This window comes from Phacochoerus africanus, chromosome 14, assembly GCF_016906955.1.
Source record: "Phacochoerus africanus isolate WHEZ1 chromosome 14, ROS_Pafr_v1, whole genome shotgun sequence".
In the NCBI taxonomy this organism is placed as follows: domain Eukaryota; kingdom Metazoa; phylum Chordata; class Mammalia; order Artiodactyla; family Suidae; genus Phacochoerus; species Phacochoerus africanus.
In genome coordinates this window covers 44837757-44858204 of record NC_062557.1, presented here as the reverse complement: position 1 = coordinate 44858204, position 20448 = coordinate 44837757, and the positions used below count along the sequence as shown (strand labels likewise).

The window sequence follows — 20448 nt, the reverse complement described above, 5'->3', positions numbered from 1 at the left end:
GAGGCATGAAGCCATATGCCGTAGTGAGGACGCGGTGAGGGGTGCCTGAAGAGGAGGGTGGTGTATGGGGAAGGGCTGAAGCTGAGTCAAGAGAGAACAGGGTTTATAAAGGGCTTGAGCATCATCTTGAGCTTGGACTTTATCCTGAGGGTAATAGAGAGCCACTGAGGAATTTAAGTGAAGGGTGGGGCACAATCAGATTTGAAGGGCAGTCCCATTCTGAGACCAAGCAGAAAGCTGAGCCTGCCCTCTCTGCAGAGAAGCAGAAAAGAAACCACCACCCCCTCCCTGGGAGGCTTATTAAGTTAAAATATTCTGCAGTCTTGAACACTTGGAGCCAAACGCACTGGGCTTTGGCCATGGCAGCCTGGTTTCTGAGAGCTGGCAGTTGTGTATCCAGGAGAGAAATGCACTGCCTGGAACCAGCCACGGTCCTATTGCGAGACCCCTTCTCTGGCCCCATTTAACTGCCAGGAGCTTGTGGCCAAGTAACTCAGCAGCTGTCAGTGATGGGGATGGCAAACTGCTCAGCCTCTGCTTGGAAAGAGAAGACAAGGGTCACAGGCATGGGTGCTGGAAAGGCCCTCGGGGTCAGCCAGGAATGACAGTGGTAGTGATGCTGTTTCAGAAAGCATTCAAGACCGCCTCCTGGCTGGCGATGTCTGCTAAGGGCACAGGATCTGGAGGTGGATGGCATGCACACCATGTGTTTGTCATCCCTGATCTAGTCCTATCCTCTTTGTTACATTCATTTACTTATTTTATTCAATACCAACTGTGTGCCTGGCCTGAAAAGACCTGGCCCCTGCCCCAGAGAGTCCTAGGTCAGGGACATATCCAGTAATGACTGGCCTAAGAAAAGTGGCATGAGGTGGAGGAAGCAGATACACCCAAGGAGGTTGGAGCCCTGGGTAAGGGGCGTTAATCAAGTCCACCGGGGAGGGAGTCAGGGACGGCTTCCCAGAGGAGTCAGCAGAGAGGGAAAGTGACTTACCCAGGGCCACCCAGCCAGGCAGTGGTGGATCTACCACAGTCAAGGGAGTTGCACAGGAACAGTGGGAAGGGTTAGGAAGGAGGCAGACTGCCTGGAACTGCAGGGTCACAGGGGCAAAGGACTGACCTTTGGACTGTGAAGGCAAGATCCCTGCTACCCTGTGCAGAAGGCACGGAGCTGGGATGGACAGGGAGGCTTGTAGGGCTGTCTAGGCTGCGGCCGGGCTCAGCCCACAGTCCTGCCCCTGTCTCGCAGCTGCCTGCGGTGGAGTGATCCGCAATGCCACCACTGGCCGCATCGTCTCTCCCGGCTTCCCGGGCAACTACAGCAACAACCTCACCTGCCACTGGCTGCTTGAGGCTCCTGAAAGCCAGCGGCTACACTTGCACTTTGAGAAGGTTTCCCTGGCAGAGGATGATGACAGGTGAGGGGATATCCTGGTGGGACAGGAGAGCATGACCTGGTAATATGCTGCCGAAGGGATGGTACCCAAGCCTGGGCCCACACCCCACCCAACTCAGCGACCAGCCACGCAGCTGCTGCTCTCCCGGCCCAGGCTCATCATCCGCAACGGAGACAACGTGGAGGCCCCGCCTGTGTATGATTCCTACGAGGTGGAGTACCTGCCCATTGAGGGCCTGCTCAGCTCGGGCCGACACTTCTTTGTGGAGCTCAGTACTGACAGCAGTGGGGCAGCTGCAGGCATGGCCCTGCGCTATGAGGGTGAGCCTGCCAGGGCCTAAGCCCGGGGGCGGGGGGGGGGGGGGGGGGCTGGGGCGGGGTCTTGAGCCCTAGGGTCTGTTCTCACACCCTGCCCCCTGCCTCCATTCCATCCTCACTCCTTCCACCTTAACCCTTGCTCGCCTGGCACCCAGGTCTCCTCTGCCTACCCCTCCCCTCAAGTGCAGGATTCCTACCCCATCTTCACAGAGATCCCTGCCTGAACCCAGGCCGTCTAGTCCAAAAGAATGCATTCTCTAGACTTTGAAGAACAAAAATGGGCCCAACCCTTAAGGAAGGAGAATTGCTGCAAGATTCATTCTAGCACCTCATGCATGCATGCATTAATTTATTCAAAAAACATTTATTGAGCGCCCCCTGTGTACTAAGCACAAACCAGGCACTGGGAATATAATGGTGATCAAGATGGCCTTCTGAGCATAATCAAGGATGGATGCTCTTGGCTGTCCCTGACTCCCGCTTCAAGCTTTGGACGTACATCTGCAGGCAGGCAGACAAAGGCCTGGGGAGGAAGTAGGAGGACAACTGCCCTCTATATTTGCCCCAGTGGAGGCTGAGCTGGGCTGGGCCCTGTGGTTTACAGCCTTCCAGCAAGGCCATTGCTATGAGCCCTTTGTCAAATACGGCAACTTCAGCAGCAGCGCACCCTCTTACCCTGTGGGTACCACCGTGGAGTTCAGCTGCGACCCTGGCTACACCCTGGAGCAGGGCTCCATCATCATTGAGTGCGTTGACCCCCACGACCCCCAGTGGAATGAGACAGAGCCCGCCTGCCGAGGTCAGTAGGCACTGGTGGGTGGGCCGGGCAGGGACAGGGAGCAGGGTGGGTTCCAGGGAGCCAGCCACAGGGCCTGGGACCACGGAGGCTTCCCCCACCCCCCAGGAGGAGGCAGGGGCTCTTAGGGGGGAGGCACTCCTGCGGGCAGGCGGCAGCTCCAGGACATGGCACTGGCCGGGGGTGGGGGGGGGTGCGGAGGGGACGTGCCTCCTGGGCCTCCCCTGCCTTCCAGCCGTGTGCAGTGGGGAGATCACAGACTCGGCCGGCGTGGTGCTCTCCCCCAACTGGCCGGAGCCCTATGGCCGTGGGCAGGACTGCATCTGGGGCGTGCACGTGGAGGAGGACAAGCGCATCATGCTGGACGTCCGAGTGTAAGTGCCCTCAGGGCTCAGCCAAGCCAGCTCCTGAGCTCTGGGGACATCTCTTGCCCGGTCCATCCTGGGGTCCCCAGGCCTGCCCTCCCTGACACTCCTCCTCCACAGGCTGCGCATAGGCCCTGGTGACGTGCTTACCTTCTATGATGGAGATGACCTGACAGCCCGGGTCCTGGGCCAGTACTCTGGGCCCCGAGACCACTTCAAGCTCTTTACCTCCATGGCCGACGTCACCATACAGTTCCAGTCAGACCCCGGGGCCTCGGTGCTGGGCTACCAGCAGGGCTTCGTCATCCACTTCTTTGGTGAGCTTGCCCCTGTCCTGCCCTGATGCCAGATGCAGACCCTGAACCACGGCAAGTCAGAGAGGCCAGGGCAGTGAGGAGCCTGAGCGCTCTTTTTTTTTTTTTTTTTGTCTTTTTGCCATTTCTTAGGCCGCTCTCACGGCACATGGAGGTTCCCAGGCTAGGGGTCTAACCAGAGCTGTAGCTGCTGGCCTACACCAGAGCCACAGCAATGCAGGATTCGAGCCGCATCTGCGACCTACACCACAGCTCACGGCAACGCCAGATCCTTAACCCACTGAGCAAGGGCAGGGACCGAACCCGCAACCTCATGGTTCCTAGTTGGATTCGCCAACCACTGGGCCATGACAGGAACTCCCTGAGCGCTCTCTTATCTGATGAGGGAAAGTGGGGAATTCCAGGTGTCACCCGCAGGATGCTAATCTTGTTCTCCATCTTCCCTGAGGGCTCAGTGAGAAGAAAGGAGCCTCTGTTGCAGCAAGAGAGATTTGGGTAGGAAGAATTGCAAAACAGAAATAGGGACTTGAGGCGTTCCCGTTGTGGCACAGCGGAAATGAATCCGACTTGGATCCATGAGGATGTGGGTTCGATCTCTGGCCTCGCTCAGTGGGTTAAGGATCTGGTGTTGCCGTGAGCTGTGGTGTAGGTCACAGACGCGGCTCGGATCTGGTGTTGCTGTGGCTCTGGCGTAGGCCGGCAGCTGTAGCTCTGATTTGACCCCTAGCCTGGGAACCTCCATATGCCCATGGGTGCAGCTCTAAAAAAAGAAAAAGAAATAGGGAACTGAGGAAAGGTGTTCACTTCTAACTTTCTGGTAACCTTTTAATAGAAATGACGATTTTCCCAACCTACCGGGCCCCTCTCTCAGGACTGAGGAAATGGCCGACATGGTTTTGGAAGTAAGGCCAAAGCTTAGGTGACAGCCCTGGAGTCTCGGAGACAGATGATGTCAAGGACAGTCAGGGAAGGGCCCTTGAGTGGGAAAGCACGTGAGCCTGCCCAGGCCAGGTTGGGCCTCGGACAAACTGGCAGGAGCCAGAGTGCACTCAGGGTGAGGGGAGCTATCACAGTCGCTTTGGTGCTGGCCGAGGGCCTGCATCTTACTGCTGTTGTGCCCCCAGAGGTGCCCCGTAATGACACGTGTCCAGAGCTGCCTGAGATCCCCAATGGCTGGAAGAGCCCGTCGCAGCCTGAGCTGGTACATGGCACTGTCGTCACTTACCAGTGCTACCCTGGCTACCAGGTGGTGGGATCCAGTGTCCTTATGTGCCAGTGGGACCTAACCTGGAGCGAGGACTTGCCCTCCTGCCAGAGGGGTGAGTGTACCTGTTCCCCATATTCTCCTCCCAATGCAACCTAGAAGCCTCTCTCCTGGATTCTGACCCAAACTCAAGATGTTATTAGCTGGTATCCACAGCTTCATTTTCCTCACCTGTGAAACGGTATCATACTTTCTCATAGGGGTTATCCACCAAGTACTCCAAGTATTTTGTTCCTGGTATACAGCCAATCAGTTTGCTGACTCTGACGGATGGGAAGGGGACTAATGAGGGGATATACCAGCAGAGTAGGGGGCAGATAAACAGGGGGTGAAGCCATATGCCACAAAAGGGTTGGAACAAAGCCAGTGTGAACTGGCTTCTGTTGAGTTCTACTTGGGCTACTTCCCCCCCATCAACCCCCACCCATAGTGACCTCCTGCCATGACCCTGGGGACGTAGAGCATAGCCGACGTCTCATATCTAGCCCCAAGTTTCCCGTGGGGGCCACCGTGCAGTACATCTGCGACCAGGGTTTTGTGCTGACGGGTAGTGCCATCCTCACCTGCCATGACCGCCAAGCCAGCAGCCCCAAGTGGAGCGACCGGGCCCCCAAATGTCTCCGTAAGTGTCCAGTGGGTAGGAGGGGAAGATGCTGCCTCTGGAGGCTAGGGGCCTGGCCCCTTCACTCGACTCTGCCTGCTTTGCAGTGGAACAGCTCAAGCCATGCCATGGCCTCAGCGCCCCTGAGAATGGTGCCCGCAGTCCTGAGAAGCAGTTGCACCCAGCAGGGGCTACTGTTCACTTCTCATGTGCCCCTGGCTATGTACTGAAAGGCCAGGCCAGCATCAAGTGTGTGCCCGGACACCCCTCACATTGGAGTGACCCCCCACCCACCTGCAGGGCTGGTGAGTGCTCTGCCACCCCTGAGCTCCTGCCAGGCCCACAGGGCTGCTCTGGCATAGATGTCAAATGTTGAGAACCAGAACCCCCTTTACGTTACCCTTGGTCTCCCCAGTCTCTGCCAGGCCCTTCTGACCTGGTGACACTAAGACGAATTCTGGGGTGGGCACTCCTTGGACAAATCCTTCCCATGATCAGCCTGCTCCCTGCCTTAGTGGTTTGGCTCCTTGGGCTCACCCACTGCCCTTGGCCCTCCCCTCTTGTTCCAGCCTCTCTGGATGGGTTCTACAGCGGCCGCAGCCTGGATGGTGAGCCCCCAAACTTGAGGGCCAGGGAAATAATCTCCCTGCCCTTTGTTCTCACAGCTCCCAGGCCATGGGTTCCCTAAGGAGGGAGGGCAGAGAAGGAGAGAGGTCTGGGGCTAGCAGGGCAAAAAGCTCCTTCCCTGCCCCCAGCCAGCTAGAGGGAGCTGGTGGCTGGATGCCCCTAGGCAGAGATGGGAAGTGGGGTCCAGGCAACAGGGACCTCTGCCCCAATCCCGTCCTCTGTTTTCAGTTGCCAAGGCGCCTGCTGCCTCCAGCACCCTAGATGCTGCTCACATTGCAGCTGCCATCTTCTTGCCGCTGGTGGCAATGGCGCTCTTGGCCGGAGGAGTGTACCTCTACTTCTCCAGGTAGGTCTGGCTTCCCTTCTTGCCCTACATACCTGACTCACTCCTGCCCAGCACTCCTGACTCACAGGCTTCTCTGCCCCACAGGCTCCAGGGGGAAAGCCCCCTGCAGCTGCCCCGAACACGGCCCCGCCCTTATGACCGCATCACCGTGGAGTCAGCATTTGACAATCCAACTTATGAAACCGGAGTAAGTATCTGTGCCAGGCTTAACACCCTCATCAGGACCCAATTCTATGCTCCCGTGGGCAGGTCCCCCTGAGGGTCATGCCAAGACCTCTCTCTCTTCCCCTTTCCCTTGGGAAGGTGGATTATGGGCTGGCAAACCTTATACAAGTTTCCAACTCCCAGCAGTCTCTTTCCTTTGCAGGAGACGAAAGAATATGAAGTCTCCATCTAGGTGGGGCAGCCTGGGGAAGCCAGCTCAGCCCTGCATCACAGCCCAGCAGCAGAGCTCCCAGCTTCCTGCTGCCCCTCCACCTCCTGTACATACCACTGGGAAGAGATGCCACCAATCCCTCCAGAAGTTGTGCCCTTCCTGCCTGCAATGCCCACCAGGGCCTATTTTCTTGGCACCACTGCCCACTTAGGGCCTTTCCTTGGGTCCAAGTCAGGGGCATCTGCCTCGAGGCAGAACACAGCAGGAGCACATACATCAAGAACCAGCATTCTCCTGAGCCCTTTTCATGCCCTGGATCTCTAGCCTGGAATTTACAGGCAGAGCCAGAACACCTCTCTCCATCTGACCACCATCCAGCCCTGGCACGTAGCATCCTGCAGCAGGGTTAACTTGACAGTGGTGGAAACTGTGCCAGGGTGTTCCTCACAGGGCCATCACCAGTGACCCAAACTGTTCTTAACAGTGACTTCTGGGTAGTCCTGGCATGCTGACATCAGCCCCTTGAGGAGGGCTTTAGTCTTTCTCTAAGGCCCCAGTAATGGACAGTTCTGCCCTCTGTCCCTTCCTGGTGGAAACGATAATTCTAAGTGATCCTAAGGGGTTTAGGGACATTACCCGAGCTCAGGTTGGGCTTCCCTAGGCCTCATCACTCATGCTCCACACCAAAGCAGGATACCCCACTGCTTCCCTGGCAGCCCTACACCCTGAAGAGAGGGAGACCTTCTCCTGATGTCAGTGGGGTTGTTAAAAACACCCTCTTTCCCACCGGCCGCTCCTCCAACCCCAGCCACTTGTCAGGCTTTCCTCCTGGCCACTGTGTTTTGGGATAAGGGGAGTGGGTGGGCATATTCTGGAGAGGAGCAGAGGTTCAAGGTCCCAGAAGTTTGACATGGAACAGGGGATCAGAGAGTCCCAGGGAGAGGCCCAGGAGCTGGCTGCAGGCCACTTTGTACATGGAATGTATTATATGGGGTCTGGGCTCCAGCCAGAGAACAATCTTCTATTTCTGTTGTTTCCTTATTAAAATGGTGTTTTTGAAAAAAAAAAAAAAAAAAAAAAACAAGCAATGGCCTGGTAGATGATGCTTTCTTGGAGGGAAAGGCAGTGGAAGATAAATAGGATGTGGATTTTAGAACCAGAAGGCATGCTGGACCTACCAACTGATTATCACTAGATTTTACCAAAAAAAGTTACACACCAATGCTTCAGAGACTACTCTCCCAACAAGGTCAGTGCAATGGATGGCATGCGAAATGAGAGGCCTCTACGGCTGGTGCCACAGGGGTGTGGGAACCTAGGACCACAATGCTCATCCATCCGAATGCTTCATTTCCTCCTCTTTTCTAGGTCTAGAACTACAGACTGGCACACATCCCCCAGGCCCTCCTCAAAGCCACTGTATTGCTAAAAAAGCCCAGGAAGGAGTTACCGTCGTGGCGCAGTGGTTAACGAATCTGACTGGGAACCATGAGGTTGCGGGTTCGGTCCCTGCCCTTGCTCAGTGGGTTAAGGATCTGGCGTTGCCGTGAGCTGTGGTGTAGGTTGCAGACGCGGCTCGGATCCCGCGTTGCTGTGGCTCTGGCGTAGGCTGGTGGCTACAGCTCCGATTGGACCCCTAGCCTGGGAACCTCCATATGCCGTGGGATCGGCCCAAGAAATAGCTAAAAAGACAAAAAAAAAAAAAAAAAAAAAGCCCAGGAAGCTGATGCCTCTCTCCTTTTACTTCCTTCCCAGCTAACAAGGCTTAGGAAATTGGAAGAGAAATCAGAGACTGAACCTCTGAATATGAGGCCCTAGTTCGTCTTGGCCTCAGGGAACATCCAGGATGTTAGGCACCGAAGCAATGCACTGTAGGGGCTTGGCTCCTATTTTAGTAAAAGGAGTATCCATGGGCTCCAGAAAGAGGTGGAGGTGGCTGAAGAGGATCTACCTAATTTTGCCATGTTTGGTCCTTCTCAGCCTCTATGCCTCTTCCTTATGGCCCCCAGCACCTTCTTAGATGTGTTTACCCAGCCTTGGTCCCCAGCACATCCATGCTAAGAGGTGTGCTCTGCATGGTTGCTCTTCAGAATAAGAGCAAGAGGTAGGCAACAAGGAGTTATGGACACTTAGAAGCCAGAAGACAAAAACCCTGAAGGAAATAGTATCAGCTACCAGGACTTCTACAGTCTTCCAACAGGGAAGTTTTGACCACTCATGGCTTGACTACTCATGGCCGTCCACCTCCTGGTTCTACCACAAGCCACCTTGAAGAGGTGAGGCTCCAGTCCATCAGAATGCAGTGCCTAAATTAGCCACAAGAGGTCACTTCCTAAGGCATCTGTATCCCATCTGCTTGTTCTCCCTTATCCTCCTTGAATAGCCAGGGCTGGAGCTCTCCAAGGTGGCACAACTACTGGCCCCAGTGGGACCTTACCCTCCAAGTTCTAAGAGGAAGGTGTGTTATGTGATTAGTTTCTCTGGCACTTGTCAACAGATCAAGTGTTACTTTCCTCATTAGCCCACTAATGCCTATTTCTGTTCTTAACTGCAATGATGGTATTGATTAAAGCAAGGCCTTGCTCATTGGGCATGTGCCACTGGCTTACTTATCTGCCCCACAATACCTTCAGGCTGACACAGCAGCAAGCTGGGCCCTGAGCAATAGGAAGGAAGCCAGGGCGGTGAGGGCACATGATGTATCCATTTGTGAGGGCGTGAAATACAGCCTCAGAAGAGATGAGGTTCTGCCACTTTCATACTTCTAGCTCAGCCCTCCTCTCTCTCTGAGGGCCACATCTCTGGCCCACAGTCATTAAGAGTTTTGTTTGGGAGCTCTCATTGTGGCTCAGTGGTAACGAACCCGACTAGCATCCATGAGGATGCAAGTTTGATCCCTGGCCCTGCTCACTGGGTTAAGGATCCAGTCTTGCTGTGAGCTGCAGTGTAGGATTCAGATCCCACATTGCTGTAGCTGTGGTGTAGGCCAGTGGCAACAGCTCCAATTTTACCCCTAGACTGGGAACTTCCACATGCTGGGAGTGCGGCCCTAAAAGACAAAAAAAAATTCTTGTTTGCTGAGGCTGGTAGAGGACAGAAAGGGCCGATCTACATATCCTTCCCTGTTTGATCAATAAGGCCCAGGACCTTAGTGTTCTTTCCAGGCACCAACAGGATCATTAGGAAAGTCAGAGAAACAGAAACCTAAGACCACATATGGACATCCTTACCCTATCCACTTTACCATCCCAAAAGAAGCAGCATCTCCTCACAGGCAGATAGATAGTGTCCTAACTTGGGAATCAAATCTTTTTCATTCCTAGGTCTGCCATAAATGCATTATGTGAAATATGCAAATCACTACTCTTCTCTGTGCCTCTGGAAATGAGAGGATTAATACAGATGCTCTTTAAACCCTTTCCAGTTTTAGGTTTCTGAGAATGCTAAGTATACCTTAACATCAAAAGTGAACCAGGCTACCTGGCCAGGATATCTGGTAAAAACGCCAACTAAATGCCTAGTGTCAGGCACAATGATGCCACTCCCTTCTCCTTCGCTCCATCAACAGTCAGGCAGAGACAACAGGCCATCTCCGAAGATGAGACCAAGGGGAGGGGCGATCACTGAGGAGGGAGCGGAAGTCCTGCCCAGAATTTCAGTGAGGCCTTCAGACTACAAATCCCAGCATACCACACTGAAGCTATAAAAAGTATCTCTTCCGGGCAGGCAAATCACTCTTCCCCCAGTTCATCCTACTACACACTGCATCGCACGCACATGGAACTACGGCTCCCACAATCCACCAGACCCATCGCGATTCTTGCTTCCAGGGTGCAATGCGCTCCCGTTCGCCCTTTGGCCCCTTTGCGCGTTGCAAACTGGGAGTTGAAGTCCACAGTAGGCAGGTAGCTGGGCGTTGTCAGCATTACAAACTTCGCTTTGGGCTTCCTTTCGGAGAGTGGTTCTCAGAGATAGTGGTCAAGTCGTAATGGATACGCGGAGCTCTCCATGGTGCCATCACTAGCAAAGGCAAGAATGCTCAAGCTAAAATTTACTGTCGAGAACGGGAGGGAATTGGGAACAGTAGCCATCCAACCCGACACCGAAAACACAGTTTTCCGTTGCAATGGCTTTTCTTTTATCTTTACCAATATGGCGCCTGGCCCAGCCACACCTGACGCTGGAACCTGACAGTCCAGTACGACATCCTTAGGAGTACGGCCTATCAGTCCAGCCAGCACTACACTTTTCTCTTTTCTGTTCATGCCTAAGGACTCCAAGGACACGATAGCCTATGTATCATTACCAAAATGGCGAAAGTATAAGCACTCTTGTGAGGGCCTACAGGTATCAACACGCCTGCGCGGGAGCCGGCTGCGTTGTTGTGGGGCGAGAGGGGAGCATCCTTAACACGCCTGCGCGGGAACCGGGTGCTCTTGGGCTATTCACAAACTCCAATGGATGAAGGGTCCTCCTGTTCCTGCGGCTGCGCTATGACCCTTACCAGCTCGCCCAGGCGCCTGCGCGAGACCGCAGGTCCCGCCCTTTTACCTCAGTACGCTGGCGCAGGGCAAAAAGGCGGGGCTTCGGCTCTCCAGACGAATGCCAGCGCGGCTGCGCGCTGGGGGGTACCCCCTCACTGCGGCTGCGCGGGAGCCCGGCCGCCGGCTGTCACTGCGGTTGCGCGCGGCGAGCGGCGATCCCGGGGCGCCTGCGCGGGTGGCTTTGCGGGCGCTCGCGGTAAGTTTGCGCCAAGTGCGCGGCAGCCGGGACGCAGACGGCGGCAGCGGCGAGAGGCGGAGCCCGGGGACCACCCCCCATCACCCTCCCCGCAGTCACCTCACGTACCACAACCTCACCTAACCTCTCACCCCCCCTCCGATCCCCCCAGCCCCGGGATGGCAGCGCCCGCCAGCCTTCCCGGCCGGACCAGCGGTCGCCAGCGCCGGCTTTAGCCTGTGGGACTAGGCCCCGCCGAGGCCTGACCCCCGGAGCCGGGACCCACCGTGCAGCCAGCCGCCGGGCCGGGGCTGAGGGGCCGCTCCCCCCTCACGGCCCGTGGGGAGGACGCTGTCGTCCCGGGGACTGGGGGCCGGGGGGTGGGGGGGAGCCAGGGCGAAGAAGTCGGGACCCGTGTCGGTAAAAAAGAAGGGGGGCCGGGGTCAGGAGCGCCCCCTCCCCCCGCTACCCCCCTCCCCCCGGGGTTGGGGGGGCCGGAGCAGAGAGCGCCCAGCCCGGGAGGTGGATGAATGTGGGAGAAAATGGAGACCAAGACGATCGTGTACGACTTGGACACGTCGGGGGGGCTGATGGAGGTAAGAGTGGCCCTCCTCATTTCTTTTCCCTAGCGCCAGTAGAGAACCTCCGCCCTCCGCCCCACAAAGCCGGTCCTGAGCTCGCAGCGCAAGAGGGCCGGGGAAGGGGGGGCTCTTCTCACCCAGACGCTCCCTCCCATCTTTGCAACTCGGGGGGCTGAGCTCAGCCGCCGAGGACGTTTGCAGCAGTTTCACCTACCCGCCGCCCTCGATTCGCTCTCCCGAAGCGCCAACCCACTCCATCGCGTTGCACCGGCGGGCCTCCCCACCCCCTTCTTGTCGGCCCCTTTGTGCTTCCCCCAGCACGTCCGGGTACCGAGCTTCAGGCCTCTCCCGAGCCTGGCTTTGGAGTCCCCCACTGTCCATACAAGGAAGTGGCGAGAAGGGAACCGCGCACCCTCTCCCCATCCCCCCTACCCTGATCCTCCCCATTTGGAAGAAGCCGTTCTCGTTGTTGTGCTGCAGGAACGCGGTTAGGGTGGGCTCCCCCTGTTCCGGGGGCTGAGAGGTTCTGGGAGCAGCCTGGATGGGAGGAAGAAGGACAAAAGGGGGGAGAAGGGTGGGTGACAGAGAAGCTGCGCCGGGGGGGCGACGGACCGCCCGGGAGCTCCGAGTGTGCACACACGCCATTTGTATGTGTGTGCAGCAAATCCAGGCTCTGCTGGCTCCCCCCAAGGCGGACGAGGCAGAAAAGCGGAGTCGGAAGCCAGAGAAGGAGCCCCGGAGAAGCGGCAGGGCCACCAACCACGACAGCTGCGATAGCTGCAAAGAAGGGGGGGATCTCCTGTGCTGTGATCATTGCCCGGCCGCCTTCCACCTCCAGTGCTGGTAAGGTCTGGGGACCCCTCTGTAGCCCCTTGAAGGACCCTTCTCGGCACATTCCTTCACCCGGCCTACCCCAGCCTGCCGAAATAACGGGCGCTTGCAGCCGCTAGCTGACTTTCTGCAGCCGCTGGGGCGAGCGCCTCCCCGCCCCCAGGTGCTGCCCGGATCCGGCCGTTCGAGGGGGAGGAGCAGCGGTGGGTCCGGACCCCGAGGTGGGGGTTGGGAGGAGTGAGGAGAGCCCCATCTGGGATTGGAAGTCGCTGGGGAGCCGGGACCGAGCCGGCAGGGCTCGGCCGGCGGTGGCGGGGGAGGAAGGGGAGGAGCTCCGGGCCCTGCGCCGCTCTCCTGCCCGCGCGCCCGCCGCCCTCGGGCTGCTGCCGGGCTGGGCTGTCCTCGGGGTGGGTGCGCAGGAGCCCTTGGCCGCCCTGGTCCAGGCCCGCCGGACCCGGCGCCCGGGCGCTCTGGGCCGTGGAAGAAATCATGGAGGGTGTCTCTCGAGTCCGCCTCTTCTGTGCCTCTCTGTTTACAATATGGCGACCTGCCTTTAAATTATATTTTTATTCTCAGCGCCATTTTGGCTGCATATATGATTTTCAAACGTCTCCCGGGGAACGGTGGTGGTAGCCTCGGAGTCCTTTCTGCAGAAGCTTCTCCGGGGCCGAGGCTGAGATCTTGCCGCTTTGGTCCCCTTTCTCTGCCGCCGCTTGCCCCCTGTTGCCTCTCGGAGCTGCCTCCCTCTTCCCTCCCCTCCCCGCGCTGCCGCCTCTTAGGAAATCGGGCCGGGTTAGACAATTAAAATTGCCCTTGGGCGCGGATTTCACTTCTCCGCTCCGGATCGGCGAACCCTTCGCTGCAAAATTCTCTGCTGCCGGGACAGGATTATGTGCGGTGGCTCCGCGAGAGCGTTTTAAGGAGCGGAGAGCTGGAAAGCTGTGCGCTTCCCACCCCCTCCCCGACTGAAAGCGAGGGGAGGGGAGAGACTGAAGAGGGAGGGAAGGACTAGGGTTGGTCGCCCTTTGCTTGATCCTCCTCTGCAGTTCAGCCCAGGAACAATCCGGCCAAGCAGAGTTTACACTCCAGCTTCTGCCTGGAGAAATCTCCACCGCCCTCCACAAAAAAATAATCCCACCTTTGCGCCAGTACCCCGATTGCATCTTGTTCTAATGAGTCTTGTTCTGTTGTTCAGCAGCAGTATACTAAAGCAGACCTTGGAGATGGCTGGAGAGAGAGTGGGAAGGAGAGGGGCTGTTGTATTTGTTCCCACCCGTTTTTGCGTTGCCGTTTTTAGCTCTCTGGGTTTGTTGTTGTTGTTGTTGTTTTAAAAAAGAAGTTTTCCATAAGCACTCTGCACAGTTCCACTTACATTCTCTCTCTCGGTTGGTGGAATAGTGCCTGCTTTGTATTTGTACTAATTGCTGGTTTTGGAACACTTATTAGACAGATAACTGATACTGGGCAAATTAAGTCTGTGGTCAGAAGTTATGTATGAAACTCTTATTACCATTCACAGGCTTCTTTTGCCCAGGAGGGCACCCCATCTTGGCTTGCAGTGTTGCAGGGACAAAAACGATTATCCGGAAGGAAGCTTTGGCTTAAAATTTTTGTTATGAAGTGACTAATACCAGCAGGAAGGGTCTGTGGTTTTTAGCCTTTGCAGCCTAATAGGTGTAATCCACCTGGAAAGAAAAAATCTGTCAAGTTTCCTGTGTTGTTCTTGAGCACAGAAGAGTTTTGTATTTGAACGGGTTGTATTTGCGTACCAGTTACTCCCTGTTGTTTACATTTTTTATTGTGCTCATTTGATAGATACTAAGACTGAATAGTAGACTTTTTGGTTTAAAATTTGAGTTAAACAGTTCCTGGTGATGCAGTGGGTTAAGGATCGGGTGTTGTCACTACTATGGTTCAGGTCACTGCTGTGGCCTAGGTTCAGTCCCTGGTCCCAGAACTTCTGAATGCTGTGGGCGTGGCCAAAAAAAGGAAGAAAAATAAATAAAATCTGGGTTAATGTTTTACCTCTATAGTGAAGTTAGTGTTAACTAAGAAAGGTTCCTCTAGTGAGTGAGAATTTTGTAAGCTCTTTATTATCATTTGTTTAATAAAGCCAAAATTGTTTACCAGAAACCTCAGGCATAGGGAAAATGTGCTGCTTTGCCTGAGACTGGGCTTTTTAAACTCTGAAACTTAGTCTCTGAATTTTTGAATTGGGTGAGTCCAAATCTCCTCAAGTTGTAACAATTTACAGTTTCTATTTTAGCTGGTAGGGGAGAAGGAGGGGCTTTTAGCTGTTGGTGAGATTGGGCTTGCCCAGGCTGCATTTCATTGAATTTTTTTTTTTTTTTTTTTAAGAGCATGAATGGGAACTGGTAAACAGAGATTTGAGAATGCTAGTATATGAGGTAGGGCTTATTTCACATCTCTAGTGCCCTCTTTGAAGATGCCAGTACTGAATGTACCCTTGACTTATCTGGGTAGTTATATAAATCATAAAACGTTCTAGATATTGGTACAAAGGCAGGAATTCTTTTTTCAAGTGAGGCTAATTCCACTTTCCCTCCTCCTACCCCACACTTTTCAGCCCAAGTGAAGACCTTCATTAACCATCTCATCCGCAGTATTAGGTGAGGCTGTTGATGGTGTCAGAAAAAATTGATTCCTGAGTGTGCTCACATTAATTTGTCCCATTATTGCTTACTTGTGTCACATGGGAGTGAAGTTAAGAGGTGTAACTATATTTTCTCTTGCTTTCCTTTTTAACTGGCTAAAACTGGATTATTTAGAAAAGCATAGTAATAATTTTCCTCATGTACAGAATGTACAAAAGTGAAGATGGAGTTTTACAAACCATGTAGGTCATAATTGCAGTGTTGCTGTGGGTCTCCATTCAAAACTCTGTGCAGCAGGTCCTTTTTCAGTCTCCAGTGTGCCTTGCCAGCTTGCCTCACAGTGAACAGGATCTAGTAAAAATGCTCCAGAAGTGATTCTAGGCAGACTTTACCTCCTGCGCTGTGACATAACCATAACCACAGGGGATTTTTCTAAGATAAGCTACTGGAGGAAGCGACTGGTCAACTGAGCTGTTTTTAATTGTCTTCTCTTTTCTCAGGGGCTAATGCTCTGTATGAGGAAAAGTCTTTTCTTCCCAATTAGAGCGGGAGCCCTCTTTCTGGGTTTTCTGTGATCTTCTGGGTGAAGGAATGAATTGTCCTGTGCTCAGTACCGTGAACTCTCTGAAGAATTAAACCTGAGGAGCTGACTGATGCCTTTGTATTTGTTTGAGTGAAAGTGTAATCATTTTATCCAAGTTTAACTGATTTATCGGAGTTCCTGTCGTGGCTCAGTGTTTAACCAACGCTACTAGGATCCATGAGGATGCAGGTTCGATCCCTGGCCTCGCTCAGTGGGTTACTGATTCAGCGTTGCTGTAGCTGTGGTGTAGGCCAGCAGCTGCAGCTCCAATTGGACCCCTATCCTGGGAACCTCCATATGCTGCAGGTGCGGCCCTTAAAAAAATACAAAAGACCCCTAAAACTTAGATATGTTTTTTTTTTTAAAGTTTAACTGATTTATTAATCATTCATAGTTGTGGTAGGGGGTTGCTAAACCTGCCCCTGGAGAATTAGAAAGAGCTATGTTTTAAGTGTTCCTTGGTGAACCTGACCTTTCTTATAGTTGTATGCGGTAAGTTGAACTTCCTGAAAATACCGGTATCCATGTACTGCTCCCTAATAATCGGCTTTTTAAAAAGTAGAGTAGTTTCCTGGCCTAGAGGTTAAGGACTCGTTGTTCTCACTGCTGTGGCTCAGGTTCCTGCCATGACACAGGTTCACTCCCTGGTGCGGGAACTTCAGCATACCCCCAAAACAAAGCTAAAGAATAGAATAAATGTATTTTAAAAATTAGAATCACTGGTGGCGCTCTAGTTGCCACTGACCCATCTTTGTGTTTGAGATGGATAGGATTGTTCTTACTGATAAAGTGAATACCATAGGGCATTGGTAATGAGGCTGACTGGAACCCGAGCGGTTTCCTCTGATTGCCTGTTGCTCAAACAGTCTGAGGGACCAGGACAGTCCGATTGAGAAGTGCATCTACCTCAGCAGACCTCAGCATGGGCGCTTCCCGTCAGACAGATTTCTGTAGCATTTGCCTCCGCATGTTATATTTGGAATTGTTGGCCGGCTTTCCTCTTTCTGGTGTTGGCAGCAAGATCCAAAATGAGGTTTTCGAAGAATGAGAGTAAAAAGGTCTCTGTGCACAGGCAAAACTAAGCTCAGCTTGGAGTTTTGCATATTTAATTTTCAGTGAGTCAGAACAAGAAAGGTTTCACACACAGTAGAAAACTGCCTTGCAGAAAATCTTCGCTGTTTGAGCTTTTAAGGAGGTGATTTTTCTGATTTTGTTGTGTTTAGTTCCTCATTAGAATAGTGTCAGACAAGTGGTGAAGTTAAACTGCATTTATTTTAACATCTTACAAATCTGTTGTCTCTGATATTCTAAGTGCTTAGAAGCCTGGCACTGAAGAACTGGAGGTGACAGCATCTGGACTCACTCCTTTCACCCTGCCCCCTCAACAAACCTAATTTGGTTTTACGTGTATTTTATTTCTTTATTTTTGAGTTTGCAATGTTTTGTTGGAATCTGGGCATGTAGTGTTGTTTTTAAATGGTCCACTCAAACAGAGAAGGTCCGATAATGTTCAACATGCATGCTTTATAAACTTTTTGTATTTTCTAGGGCCATACCCAAGACACATGGAGGTTCCCAGGCTAGGGGTCTCATTGGAGCTGTAGCCACCGGCCTGCGCCACAGCCACAGCCGTGTGGAATCTGAGCCGCACCTGCAACCTACACCACAGCTCACAGCAACGCCGGATCCTTAATCCACTGATTAAGGCCAGGGAACGAACCTGCAACCTCATGGTTCCTAGTCGGAATCTTTAACCACTGAGCCACAACTGGAACTCCTGCTTTATAAACGTAATGTGTGCTTGTTCTTACGTAATGTATGCTTTAGTTCAAAGATAAAGGGTAATCACTGTTTAAACAGTATTCCAGGGTGAGTTGTTTACTCACAAAATGTTTGTGACTCGTGGCTTTGGTTGAGAAAGGAAGCATCAGAAATTTCAAAACTGGAAAGAGAGGTCATACTCCTCTAAGATAACAGTTTTGTGTAACTTGAGGCAAGAACTTAGTGGTACTCTTTTAGGAAATTTTTCATTTCAGGGCTGTTCCAAAATTAATTACCATACTCAGTGAAAGGTAGGATGCAGTTATAATCTCATCAATCTCCTGCTATTCCTTAAGGCTCTCCAAGTACTTCACGGATGGGCTCCTCTAATGTATTAAGACTATTTGAGGTCTTTGTAAATGACTTGTATGTTTTTTACATGCATAAATGTGGAAAAGTCTTGTTTAGATACTGCCTTGGTTTTCTGGAGATGGGATTCCTGTTGGTCTTCTTAAAATCCTTTTTTTGTTTGTTTGTTTTTTGTCTTTTAAGGGCAGCAGTGCGGCACATGGAGGTTCCCAGGCTAGGGGTCTAATCAGAGCTATAGCTGCCAGCCTACACCACAGCTCACAGCAACGCCAAATCCTTAACCCACTGAGTGAGGCTAGGGATGGAACCTGTGTCCTCATGGATGCTGGTGAGATTCGTTAACCGCTGAGCCACCTCGGAACTCCTTAAAATTCTTAATCAAGTGTGTTTTCAAGAGTTTTTTTTTTTTTTTTTAAAGCCAAGTCATTAAGACAAATAAATTATCTAATTTGAACTGAAAAGGAACTCGAAATAGTTACTACTGTGTATTGAATGACACAGGTTTTTTTTTTTTTTATTATGCTCTGAAAATACAAGAGATAATCAAAAAGGATAAGTCGAGTTTTCAAGGTTCATCCTTGTAGGATTTATTGATACTTTATTCCTTTTTATGGCTGAATAGTATTTTTTGTACGGATATACCACTTTTTTTTTCTTTTGGCTGCATATGGAAGTTCTCAAGCCACAGCAGTGACAATGCAGGATACTTAAACTGCTAGGCCACCAGGGTACTCCTAGATATAACACATTTTATTTAGTTATTTACTTTTTTTTTCTTTCTGTCTTTTTAGACCTGAGACATATGGAAGTTCCGTGGCTAGGGTTCGAACCAGAGCTGTAGTCGGCCACAAATTGAAGCGCCACTGGATCTTTAACCCAAATGACTGAGGGAGGCCAGGGATCAAACTTGCATCCTCATGTGTACTAGTTGGTTCTTAACCCGTTGAGCTGCAACAGGAACTCCCATGGATGTACCACATTTTTTTTTTTCGAAATTGTAAAGCATTTTTTTATATTACTCAATGAATTTATTAATTTATAGTTGTGCAGTGATCATCACAACCTACTTTTATAGCATTTCCATCCCAAACCCCCAGCGCATCCCCGCACCCCCCAACCTGTCTCCTTTGGAAACCATAAGTTTTTCAAAGTCTGTGAGTCAGTATCTATTCTGCGAAGAAGTTCATTGTATCCTTTTTTTAGATTCCACATGTAAGTAATAGCATTTGATGTTGGTGTGTATGTACCACATTTTAAAAATCCATTCAGGGAGTTCCTGTTGTGGCGCAGTGGAAACGAATCCGACTAGGAACTATGAGGTTGCGGGTTCGATCCCTGGCCTCGCTCACTAGGTGAAGGATTTCGAGTTGAGCTGTGGTGTAGATCGCAGACTCAGCTTGGATCCCTTGTTGCTGTGGCATAGGCAGGCAGTTGTAGCTCCAATTAGACCCCTAGCTTGGGAACTTCCATATGCCATAGGTACGACCAAAGCAAAAAAGAAAAAATCCATTTAGGGAGTTCCCTCTGTGGCACAACAGCATTAGCAGTGTCTTGGGAGCATTGGGATGCAGGCTCCATCCCCAGCCCAGCACAGTGGGTTAAGGATCCTGCATGGCCTCAGCTGTGGCTTTGGTGGCAACTGCAGCTGGGATCTGATTGTGAGCCCAGAAACTCCATATGCCTTGGGCCACCAAAAAAGAAAAAAAAATCCATTCAGGGAATTCCTGCTGTGACAACAGGATCAGCATTGTCTCTGGAGCACCAGGACACAGGTTCAATCCTCAGCCAGGCACAGTGGGTTATCCAGCATTGCCACAGCGATGGCGTGGGTCATAACTGTGGCTCGGATCTGTTTCTGATCTGGGAACTCCGTATGCCACTGGTGGCCAAAAAAGGGGGGAGAAATCCATTCAGGAGTTGTGTAGGTCACAGCTCTGGCTTGGATTCAGTCTTTGGCCGGGGACCTTGCATATACTGCAGGTGTGGCCATAAAAAAATAAATAAAAATCCATTCATCAGTTATTTGAGTTGTTTCTACTTTTTGCTGTTGTGATAATCATGCTGTGAACACTTGTGTGCCAAGTTTTTTGTGTGTGGATATCATTTCTTAGGTATATACCCAAGAGTGGAATCACTGGGTCAAGTGATAGGTTTAACCTATGAAGAACTACGAAACTGTTTTCCAAAGTAACTGCATCATTTTACATTCCCACAGCAGTGTATGAGCGTTCCAATTTCTCTACATTATTTCCAATACTTGTTATTACCTGTTCATCTTTGTTAAGCCATCCTAGGGATATGAAGTGCCACCTCATTGTGGTTTTGATTTGCATTTGTCATATGGCAGTGATGTTGAACATCTTTTCATGTGGTTCTTGGCCATTTGTATATTTTCTTGGAGAACTGTCTATCTAGATCCTTTGTCCAATTTTAATTGTGCTACTTGGGTTTTTTATTGAGCTATAAGAGTTCTTTATATATTCTAGATACAAGCCCTTTGTCAGATACATGATTTGCAAGTGTTTTATCCCATTCTGTGTGTTGTCTTTTTACTTCCCTTATCTTTTTATTTTTTAATTTTTAGTC

At 51.9% G+C, this 20448-nt stretch overlaps 2 protein-coding genes across 5 annotated transcripts in view; both read left to right on the top strand.

Moving 5' to 3' along the window:
* The window catches only part of SEZ6 (seizure related 6 homolog), a 101757-nt gene extending 94279 nt beyond the window's left edge, over positions 1 to 7478 (top strand). The window contains exons 7-18 of one of the 2 annotated variants that reach the window (XM_047757858.1): positions 1250 to 1418; positions 1551 to 1717; positions 2319 to 2513; positions 2746 to 2884; positions 2996 to 3192; positions 4314 to 4508; positions 4884 to 5075; positions 5162 to 5359; positions 5624 to 5662; positions 5910 to 6027; positions 6112 to 6214; positions 6395 to 7478. In XM_047757858.1, the coding sequence (XP_047613814.1) occupies positions 1250 to 1418; positions 1551 to 1717; positions 2319 to 2513; positions 2746 to 2884; positions 2996 to 3192; positions 4314 to 4508; positions 4884 to 5075; positions 5162 to 5359; positions 5624 to 5662; positions 5910 to 6027; positions 6112 to 6214; positions 6395 to 6424 (1742 nt within the window). In that variant the 3' untranslated portion in view covers positions 6425 to 7478. Of the gene's footprint in view, positions 1 to 1249; positions 1419 to 1550; positions 1718 to 2318; positions 2514 to 2745; positions 2885 to 2995; positions 3193 to 4313; positions 4509 to 4883; positions 5076 to 5161; positions 5360 to 5623; positions 5663 to 5909; positions 6028 to 6111; positions 6215 to 6378 lie in introns of both variants that reach the window. The other variant, XM_047757857.1, reaches the window with a different exon arrangement.
* Positions 7479 to 11090: 3612 nt separating this feature from the next.
* The window catches only part of PHF12 (PHD finger protein 12), a 43832-nt gene continuing 34474 nt past the window's right edge, over positions 11091 to 20448 (top strand). For 2 of the 3 annotated variants that reach the window (XR_007131604.1, XM_047756740.1), the window contains exons 1-2: positions 11091 to 11718; positions 12365 to 12546. Coding sequence is in view for 1 of the 3 variants with exons in the window: in XM_047756740.1 (XP_047612696.1) it covers positions 11653 to 11718; positions 12365 to 12546 (248 nt within the window). In the remaining 2 variants the exon portion in view is untranslated. Of the gene's footprint in view, positions 11719 to 12364; positions 12547 to 20448 lie in introns of those variants that run through there. The other variant, XM_047756741.1, reaches the window with a different exon arrangement.